The 10,577-nt window shown below is 53.3% G+C and overlaps 1 protein-coding gene across 1 annotated transcript in view; it reads left to right on the top strand.

Moving 5' to 3' along the window:
- The first annotated feature begins 58 nt into the window (after positions 1 to 58).
- Positions 59 to 10,577, top strand: part of mob2a (MOB kinase activator 2a) — a 35,215-nt gene continuing 24,696 nt past the window's right edge. Inside the window, exon 1 of the mRNA XM_003967355.3 lies at positions 59 to 593. Coding sequence (XP_003967404.1) covers positions 577 to 593 — 17 coding nt within the window. The 5' untranslated portion in view covers positions 59 to 576. The remainder of the gene's footprint in view (positions 594 to 10,577) is intronic.

Raw genomic sequence — 10,577 nt, forward strand, 5'->3', positions numbered from 1 at the left:
GCAGCCCTGCGTGACGCGCTCTTTACGCACAGGAGAGGCTGAGTGGGTCGGCTCTGTGTTTACTTCCGGACTCCAATTTAGACTTCGCTCACACGCCAGTGGCTCCAGTGGAGGTTCAGGCGGTCAGCTAGCCGAACGGGGCTTCATGACGGAGGTTACCGGGTTGATCGCATCCTTCCAGAGAAGCCTCGCTTCGGCGCCGCTTGCACATCGGACACCCGATTCAAAGCAGACCCGCGGATCTTCCTCGCCGTGCTCCGCTCGTCTGTCTGGCTCAAAGTCAACCAAGGCACTTCTTTCATCGGCTAATAGGCTGATCTGTGCAAACTGTCACTTGATGATCTGAGCTAACCGAGGATCAAAACAAGGACAATCGCTCCAACTTCCCAGCGGCGTTTGTGTTTGACCGGGCAGCGGGGAGAGACGCGGGCCTCGGGAAGATCGACGGCAGCCGGGGACCAGACAACGACCGGGGCGGCGAAGGTGGTGGCTGGATAATCAAGGGGGTCGCCTCCAGCTCCTGGTGGATTTATCCCCTGCCAGCTAACGTTAGCTAAGCTAGCTACAAACAGCGCCATGGATTGGTTAATGGGGTGAGTACCGACAGCTAACTCGCTTAGCCAGCTTGTTCTCCCGTGTCAGTTCGGCTGCGCAGTCTTTCTGATGCCGGTCGCGGCAAATTCACAGCGCAGCCTTTGACGCCGCCACGGTCGCCATTAGACAGCCGCACTGTCGCCTTGGTTCATGCCCGCTTCCAACCTAAACACGCCAGCGTAGCCACAAGCGAGTAGCGCGGTGCTTAGCTTAGCCTCTTTTAGCTTAGCTTTGCTATGAGAGCTCGGTACCAGAACTGGAAGCGGTCTCACCCAACAACGCTAAATTAACCTAATGTTATCTTAGGACAAGCGGTATAGTGGGGCATATTTATGGCTCGCAGCTATTTAGCGAGCGACGGCACTGTCCCGTTTAGGTCATGGGACACGGGGACAGTTAGTCGTACAGGGTGCATATTTATAGGGCTGATTAGAGTGAAGGGGCTAACATTAGCAGCCCTTCAGACCCGCTACCGCGGCGGTGCCCGGGGTCACTTTATTCCCTTTGCAAGGTGCGCTCCGTTAGCTCAAAGGCTAACCCAGCGTTACCTAATATGCTACATTCTGGACGTGACAGTGATAAAGTATTAACGCAAGCGGCTCCTCTGTTTGAGACGAGTCAGATTGGATGAATAATGCATTTCCAATAACGGCAGGTACAGCGTTCAGTGGGAAAAGGCTGGAGAGGATCGGTGCGATGCGTTTTCTGTCTTTATTTGGAGCCCGTCAGACTCCCCTGCTGCTCATTTACCACCTTTGACTGTGTGTGAGGGCAATTGACTGCTGTTAAATGAGATTATATAAAGAAATCATATTACAGAAGAGACTTTGGTCTCTGATTCAGTAACCGTCCAGCCTGCAGCGCACTATAAAGCTGTGTGTGTATTTACATTGCAAACGTATTATCTGGTCAGGGCACAAGTCATATTTGCTTCTAAGTAAAGGAGGGAGATCATTTGTGTGTTCTTAAAGGTCTTTAACTTCCTCTCAGGGTGAGCTTTAAGGTCTCTGCCACCTCTGGACATCCAGAGGATCTCCTGTTTCAAACACACCATTAAGTCTTTTAAAGCCACAAATGGCCTCCACTAGTGCAGGTCTGTCTGCTGCACGCCGGAGATGTTTCCTGTAATGACTTCACCGGGCTTTGCCGGATGGCAGCTGCACTTTGCGAGCGCGTGGGGGCCAAGGAGAGGAGAGGAGAGGTGGAGGCCAGCTATCCAGGGGTGGTTCCTCGCCCGGGTGACACTGTAGCCCTGAGATAAGGCCGTGGCCCAGCAGATCGGTGCCCGTCAGGAGGTCTCACGTGGCCTCGTGCTGTTTTTCAGGTCCCCTCTCAGCTGTAGCACGTGTTGTGGCCTCCACTTCCTTTTTCATTTCCACCTCCGTCGCGCACGTGTAATGTCGGGCTTTTCTTTTGGCGGTTTGAGCCGTCAGCTGTCTGTTAGGAATTTAGCAGCCGAAGCGCGGAAGGTGGACGGGCGCGCCGGGTGAAGAGGTGTTTACGGTCTGCGGCGAGGCTTGCGAGGAGCCCGTCGTGGGTCTCGACGCCTGGCTGCAGGTTGAAGCGGCGCTGGCTTCCGTTCGCATGCAAAGCGCATCCGACTGGCGTCCGGCGGGCGCCACTGATGGCGAGGAGGCTAGGAACGCGTTGACCAAGCACGCAGTCGCCCCGAATGGAGGCCTCGGGCGAAGGACGCCGGAGCCAGGAGTGATGGAGAGGGCGGGAAAAAGCCTGAAAGTTTGATGAGCGAAAGAGTGGAATCTGCTGAGATTATGGGATTACAGGATGCCTGGAATCTAATCCCGCACGTATTTGCAGCCTCTGTTGTAGCGTTTGTTTTAGAAAGAGCAGTTTTGCTTTAGTGAGTGAGCTCATCTGTCAGGCTTCAGTACCAGACGAGGCGTTAGTGCCTAAAACCTGCCCCCCCTCTTCTCACCGCCGGGCTGAACGGACCGGCTCTGACAGATGTTTAATCCCACGCTCGCTTTTGAGTGATGCAGCGCTTGATGCCAAACGGAGGGCGAGGCGCCGGCCGCCGAAGGGGGGCGCAACAGTAGGAAATTGTCAGGATTAAGAGCGAAGAGCAGCGTTATTGACGCCCGAGCAGACGCCCGTCGCCCCGAGTTACGAGTCCCCGTGTATCACCTGGGGTGACCACTGGAGGCGCTACTTTCACGGTGCCGTCAGATCAGTTTTAGCTAATAAAACACTGTCCTGCTGACGCTGGTGCAGTAAAGTTGGGAGCGCTGGAGGATGGACTGGATTAATGGACGCTAATTTAGTGTCTGGATTTGGGTTTACGTGGGCACTTTATCACGTGGCCAAGGAAACGGATGTTCAACGCTACGTTCTCCCACCGTAGCCTCTCTGCTCCTTTGGCCAGATTGAGACAGATCTCTACATTGGTGGGACTGGTTTGTGATCCAGTTTACTGCAGCCGGTTCCTGAACCCCTGAGACTTGTGTCCTCATGGTTTATTGGTCAAAGCTTGAATTGAAAAGGCGTTTATGACGTTAGCGCAGTTTAGATTAGAGCAGCCATTGATTAATTATCCGGGGGGGGGGGGGGGGGGGGATAATAAGCTAAATATAACTTTCAGCCCGTTAACTGAAGTCTCGCTAATCTTTATTCAATCGTTTCTTTAAAAGAATTATTTAACCTGATTAAAATATGGAAATCTTGGTCTGGCGAGCGTCACTGTGGGAAAATCTGCAGTCAGTTGCTATGTTGGTGTGGGTTTTTAACCCGGCGCCTTTGTCCTCACGCAACCCCACCGCCTCTTCTTCATATTTGCACGCACGCACGAAAGTGCACGTGGTTTCCGCGGCCCAGGTGTGTGTGTCCGCCGCTCGTGTGGCAGATGAGCTGCTGGTAATGAGCGGTGACGGAGGAGCTGGAGAGCAGAAACAAACTGCTGCCGCCTGCGCTTTTCGTTCTGACTGTGAGCCGAACCCACCCCAGAGGTGCTCGGCTAGCTCGTTAATCGAGAGCAAGGAGCACGTGGAGCGTGCCCGTGGTGGAGGCGCGTCCCAAACGTGTCTGGACGCGGAGGCCGATGTTACACAAACGGGGAGATTAGGCCGGTATTTGAGCCCGGCGCTTCCTGTTGGGTCGCCAGTGGCGGCGGTTGACTCTGCTAGCTTAAACGTCGCAGCGTTGGTAGCGGTGGTTGGGGGGTTTTCTACCCCCCCACTGGCTCCCTGTCCTGGTCTCTGCCTCCCACCGTCTCTGGGATGAGATAATGATGCGTTGAGACGTTTGCGTGCTTGACTGCTGTCTGAGCTGGAGCGCTCGGAGGGCAGCTCGCCAAAGACAATAAATAAATAAATAAATCAGGGGCAGTTGTGGTTGCACTCTGCTTCTAACGGATCCAGTTGAAAGCAGGCCTGTCCTCGTCCACCACCCTTGTCCTCAGACTTCAGGTTTGACGATGAAGAGCTCAGCGCCACAGCTCGGTCTTCAGAGGTGTCGGTGACTTCAGGTTTCACAGGAAGGTGACACCAGAGCCGCGTCTGGATCTAGTAACGCGTGAAGCGCCTGTGGCTGGGGTGTGTTTGTTGTGTGTAAAAACCTGCGATCTTGTGTTATATTTAGGGGGTTTTTCATCGCTTTTGTTTGTGACCTTTTTTCCGTATTGCCGAGCTAAGCTAAGTTGCTCCTCAGCTTTTTTTCCCCCCTCTCTGGTTGTTTCTGTCAACTTCCGTAACGTCTGTGAGACACTGAAGAAAATACGGGTCCATTTTGTCCTTTGTTTCCGAGGAAACGGGACAAATTGGGGCCTTAAAAGCAACTGTCGCCGTGCTACATGTTCACGCCGCTCACTTTACAGGCTCCTGTTTGTCCAGCAGGGAATCCTGACCGTCTGAGGACGCAGTTCTGTGTTCCGGAGCGTTCTGGGATATCAGCGTGCATCACTGAGGCTCCATTCAACGGTTTTTATGGAAGCGAACAGCCTCAGAGCCAGATCACACAGCTCTGCTGAGCGAGGACTTCTCGGCTCTACTGGCTTCTCTCTAGAGATGTTGCACTTCCCTCTTATCCTTTCCTCTGCGGCAGTACGAGATACCGGAATGACTCGGCAGTTTGGAAGTGCACAGGCAGATAATTGTTGCCTCTGAATGCGGGCACGCCCTTTAGCTTAATACCCGCTCGTTTATGAAGACGCTTGTTAGCTTAGCTTAGTTTAGCCGGAGCTGGCGGTGGTCTGGACGGTTCATCCAAACGGGCCCTGTCACAAGAGATTGGACACAAAGAATAATTGTTCCGATTAAAGAAGCGCTCGTGCAAACATGCTCCCGTGTTTATTATGAGGCGGTAAAAGGTGTTTTCTGTCAACACCAGATTATAGCGCCGCGAACTGGAACTACCGCCCGGCAACCGCGCTGTTTCGTAACGACTGCAGCCAGACGGAGGGGGAAGAGGCGGACAGAGGTCAGGGAAGGTCACAGCCAATCATCCACCCCCCCCCTACGCCCTTCTGTGTTTACTCATCACCCAAACGAGGACACTGTCGGAGCGGCCGCGCCGGACCCAGTTTAAATGGGTCCATTCAGGAGACGGGCTGGCCTCCAGAGGCCTGCGAGCTGCTGCTGGTCTGTCAGGGAGGATCATGTTCATGGTCCACTGCCAGCTAAGGCTGTCTCAAGACTTTTAGCCAAAACAGGGCGACCCCCCCCCCCACCCCCACCCCGCAGGAGGAAGTAGCGCTGTTGTTGTTGCCGCCCTGATTCATGGCTACGGACACCCCTCAGAACACGTGGGAGGTGCCGTCTCCGAGTTCATGTCGGGACGCATTCCCTGCCCGTGTAATCGGGATGTTTCTCTGGAAGAAAAGCTAAAGAGGGATGAAAAGAGTCCCTCCCGATCGGTGTCTGGAGGACAGGTTTAGGCGATGGATGAGGGGAGAACGCCTGCGGGGCTCCTGCTGGCCTGCTGGCATCAGTTTAAAATGGCTGGGCTCGTTCTCGGTGGCTGCGGCTGCGCTGGAAGGCTGCTCGCAACGTAATTGGATTAGAGATCAGCACGGCCGGGGAAGTGGAGCGCTGGCGTTTTAAAAGCACCCACCTCAGGCTCTCATTCATCTCTGAGCTGGCAGCAGCCCACCTGTGTGGGAGCGCAGCCGCGCACGGCGATCGGTCCGTGTCGTGGCTTCGCTAAATGTGATTGAACTCAAAACACAGGGCGGAGGGACTGAAGGCGATCCGAACAGGAAGTCGGAGAAGTGAACCATGTGATCGTGAAGCCACGTTTGAGAACGCTTCTCTTAACCTTTGACTTAATTGTGGTCTTCCTGTTTAGCTGCTTTAAACAGGAAGTAGAGGGTATTGTCATGATGCTGAGCATCCTGATTGCCTCATTTACCTCTTTTAACTCCGTAACTTTATCTGCAAGGGTTTTCCTTTCCTCCATCCACTGGAAGAAGTGACCAGTTGTGTGTGTGTGTGTGTGTGTGTGTGTGTGTGTGTTTTTTTTTTTAAAGGGTATAGTTTTCTTCCCGGGGTGCAGAGAAAGGTGTGACACATGACACACGATGAGTGGTGTCGTGGGGCGTGGTGGACAGGTTTAAACAGGAGAAGGGAGGAGGCCACAGATGCCACGTAGAAGTTCACCTATGCTAATTGGTATGCTAGCATATTCACCACAGTCTGCCTAGCCATCTGAGGTAGCGCCCGCCTGTCTGGCAAAACCAGGAAAATCCCAGTACATCTCAGCGCCGCCCTCCTCGTGCAGCGTAACTGGATACGTGGACGCAGTGGAGGGGAGAAATACTGCAGCAGCGATGGGGTGGGTAAGATGAGAGGAAGATGCTACAGACAGGTTAGCACCAGCAGCCATATGCTCCACACGCCTGTGCTCACATTCCTGCCGTATGGCTGTGATTCGCACATATGGGCCTGTACTTTATCACAGGAGCTGTATTGTGCACGTGAACATGACCTTTCTGAAAGCCCTCTCATCAACCAAGGTCTTCTGTGGAACGGCAGATGTTGGCAGCGAGGAAGCAGCCCGGTGGCGCCAGAAGCTGCAGCTCAGAGAAGCTCGGACATCGAGAGGAACAAGGGATAAACGCTGACCTTTAACCCCTGATTAGTTTGGAATGAATCTGGGGAAAAGGCGTAGCGGGGCGAGAGCCCCTGGAATAAAAGGAAGGAGTCCCCTTACAGGAGCGTGGCTCCGGCTCCGACCCACATCTCCATCAGGATCTCTCCACAATCGGCCTTATGCTGGGAGCCGCTGCGTCATATATCAGGGGGAGCGTGCGGAGCAGAACGGGCGACTACAGATTAGAGGTGCTGCTGATTTACAGCATTACAGGCTGTTAGCTGGTTAAATGAGGCCAAGTGAGCGGGCTGCAGCGAGGAGGTGTGATGGAAGAGATTAGCCTACATAAAGAGCGATGGAAGGAGGAGAGCGGCGCCGCGCCGCACCGCGCCGCACGTGCTCTCCTGACCTGTCTTTAAAGGGCTGTCTCGTTATCTTCTGCTGCTGCTTCTCACCTCTGGAGGTGTGGAGGCTGGTTGAAAAGTGGCCAACGGTGTCGTCTGCGGCAGCCATTACGCAACGCCTAAAAGGTCGTGCTGGTCGCTGACAGTTAAACCGGGAAGTTAGCTTAACATGACTAATGCACGGCGCCTCCAGACGTGGCCATAAATTCCGAATTATTTGGAAAAATGTGTTTTAAATTGATGCGATAGATGGTTCAATGTTCCTTATCGTTAACAGAGCGCGAGATAAGAGAGGAAATGGTGTGAAAACTGCTATTTTTATCAACCCGAGTGACAGGAAGTTGTTCAACTTGTGCTCGTAAATGAGCCGGACGTGAACCTGAATGTTCAAACAGCCGCTCCCATAAAAGTCCAGACGTCAGATTAAAGGTGATTAAAGACGCTGAAGGTTTAACGGCATAATGAGGACCCGCACGTGCGCTCTCTGCACGGGCGAGCTGCTCCACGAGCGGTTCCTCGCCAGCTGACGTGAAGGTTGGCGCGCTTGTCGAGTCGGAGAGAATGAAAACGAGAGAGAGGCGCGGAGACGGTCCCCACATCCGTTTCCTCTCGGAGAGGAACAGCAGGTCAGGAGTTCTCATGCGCTCGGCTGAGTTTGCGCATCGCTCGGAGGCAGAGAGCAGCGCTGGGCGGCGGATTGGGGCCTTGTGGCTTTCATTTGGGCTCGGCGCCGCTCACACTGGCCCTAAACTTTATTAAACTCTAGTTCCTCTGGGCTGTGCGTTGATTATTTGACCCGCACGTCTCGGTTCTGTTTGGAAACCGTCTGGCGCTGTGCCGTCCTGCAGCCTTCCTCCTCATTGTTCAGCATTTCCACCAGCAGCGGGAGTCTGCTGTAGCCGCTCGCAGGAAGTCCCGCCTCGCGTTGGCGAAGCAAGCGGCGTGACGCGCCACATGCTGCGTTCCCCGCGCGGCCTCCGCGTCCCCTTCACTGTCTGTGGGTGAAAGCAATTGCGTCCAAAGTTGCGAAACGTGCCCCCGATTTCCGAGGCACTTCCTTACAAGCACAAGTCTCGAGATAATTCAATTCTGACTTAAACACATCAGACTGCTCAGATCAGGACAGGTCACGCCAACGCTGCGGCACACACTAGGCAGAAAAATAAGGATGTTTTCTTTTGTCTTGTAGCTTACTATAATTATAATTGATGTCAAATCCCTTTTCTGTCAAAGCATTACTTCTGCTTCCTTTTTTGTGCAACGTTCTCGAGCTCCACTGCGGGCATGCTTAGATCCTGTAGTTTTCCCCCATTCCACGAGGGGGCAGCACATACTCACGTTTCCTTGGCTGCGGAGTCTTCTGCTGCCTCAGGCTGTCAGGGTACTTACATCAGGTTACAGATTAATATTGCCCTCTTTGTTGTGTGTATTAATTGATGCAACGGGGAACATTTGATACCTGGTCCACCAGGAACAGGAAGTGTGACATAACAGCTCTCACTAAACACCTGCCAGCAGTAGGCAATGCCAGACCGTGACTTTTAATTGTAGGTGCAGAGCCTTTATTTACGTAACAACAAAATATACCTCTGATGGAGACGTTGGCGAGCACTTCCACCATTGGTGCAATGTTTCCGGCTCACAGTAGGTGGCGCCATAGCAACGCAGGCGGCGGGCTCCCATCTCTGGCCAGTTGTATGACTCAGACCTGATCAATTGACGATTTAGACCCAGTCTGCTGTATGAAGCTGCTTAGAATACTCCCACGGATGCCGACCACTCATGAATTTGACTAGTTGATGAGGTTTAACGAATTGTGTCACTGCGTTGTTGCTGTGTGGAGCGTTTAAAGACGGTTGTGTATGTAGCCCGTTCTCCATGGGTGATGCTGGACCCCACATTCCCAGAATGCCTCAGCCTCAAGCAGCACGGGGCCGAGGGCTCCTTTAATTTCCTGGAATCTCAACAGAAACTAGTAAAGCAGGCTAGATATAGAAAGATGATGCTGGTGGCTGCAAATCCAGACGTTAAAACTAGCATAAATAGCGGCTAAACACAGAAACGCCGACTATACACTGCAAACACGTAGAGCATGTAAAGGCTTTAACAGCAACACCTCCACATAGGCTGTAAGCGAAGGTCGGACACCCAGGCCGAGCCGTCGGCCCCTGGCGTCGCCAGTATGTATACACAGGCCTATATATAGGCTTTCTTAGGCTCCCCCCAGCCTGGCCCCAACACACAAACACAGTGTTGTATTTAGGATGGGAGGGCAATGATGTGGGGTCTGAACCCAACTCTGACCTCTACGTTATCTTTGCATCTTATAGCGACGCACATCTTGCGTGCGTGTTTGTGTGAAAGAGACAGACGGCGTCCATGTTTGCTCTCGATGAAGTGTCACCGCCATGCCGGGGGACCTTTAGATCCTGCTCGTCTGCTGCAGTTAGAGTGTGTGTGTGTGTGTGTGTGTGTGTGTGTGTGTGTGTGTGTGTGTGTGTGTGTGTGTGTGTGTGTGTGTGTGTGTGTGTGTGTGTGTGTGTGTGTGTGTGTGTCCATATATGTGTGCATTAATGCACCATTGTTCAGGGTTTCTGCAGTTGAATCCGGAGGAGCTGCAGTCTCAGTGTTCTGGAAGCTTCCTCGCCACAGGCGGGAAGAGGGTTTGTTTTTTTGAAGACGTTTAACTCTCGTCTGTCAGCATTTTTAACATTTTTGCCGGCATGAAGTGGCGTGTTTTGCTGCATTAGTATGCCCTGACACGAAGGGAACTGCAGAAAAGGACTGAAAAGAAAGAGAGGGATGGAGAAGGGCCCCCAGAAGAGAGCAAGGGATGCATAGATAACAGGGACCGTAAAACAAGAGGGGGGGGGGGCACGCTCAAATTAGCTTAATGAAGTGAGGAAAGGAATGGACCTTCGTTCTGCAGAATCTTCTCCTCCTCTCTCACCTCATCTCTGTCCTCCATCATCTTCCTCTCCTCCTCTCTCACCTCACCTCTGTCCTCCATCATCTTCCTCTCCTCCTCCTCTCTCACCTCTGTCCTCCATCGTCTTCCTCTCCTCCTCTCTCACCTCACCTCTGTCCTCCATCGTCTTCCTCTTCTCCCCTCTCACCTCACCTCTGTCCTCCATCGTCTTCCTCTTCTCCCCTCTCACCTCACCTCTGTCCTCCATCATCTTCCTCTTCTCCTCCTCTCTCACCTCACCTCTGTCCTCCATCGTCTTCCTCTTCTCCTCCTCTCTCACCTCACCTCTCTGTCCTCCATCATCTTCCTCTCCTCCTCTCTCACCTCATCTCTCTGCCCTCCATCATCTTCCTCTTCTCCTCCTCACCTCACCTCTGTCCTCCACCGTCTTCCTCTCCTCCTCTCTCACCTCATCTCTCTGTCCTCCATCGTCTTCCTCTTCTCCTCCTCCTCCGGCTCTTGTTTAGCTCTGCAGTCACTGACTGAGCAGTGCAGCAGTGGTGCGATTGATCAGCATTTCTGGTGCCAGGCTGCTCCTGCACAAATAAACGAGCTCGGAGCCACTGAAA

The sequence above is a fragment of the Takifugu rubripes genome, chromosome 9 (assembly GCF_901000725.2).
Source record: "Takifugu rubripes chromosome 9, fTakRub1.2, whole genome shotgun sequence".
Lineage (NCBI taxonomy): Eukaryota > Metazoa > Chordata > Actinopteri > Tetraodontiformes > Tetraodontidae > Takifugu > Takifugu rubripes.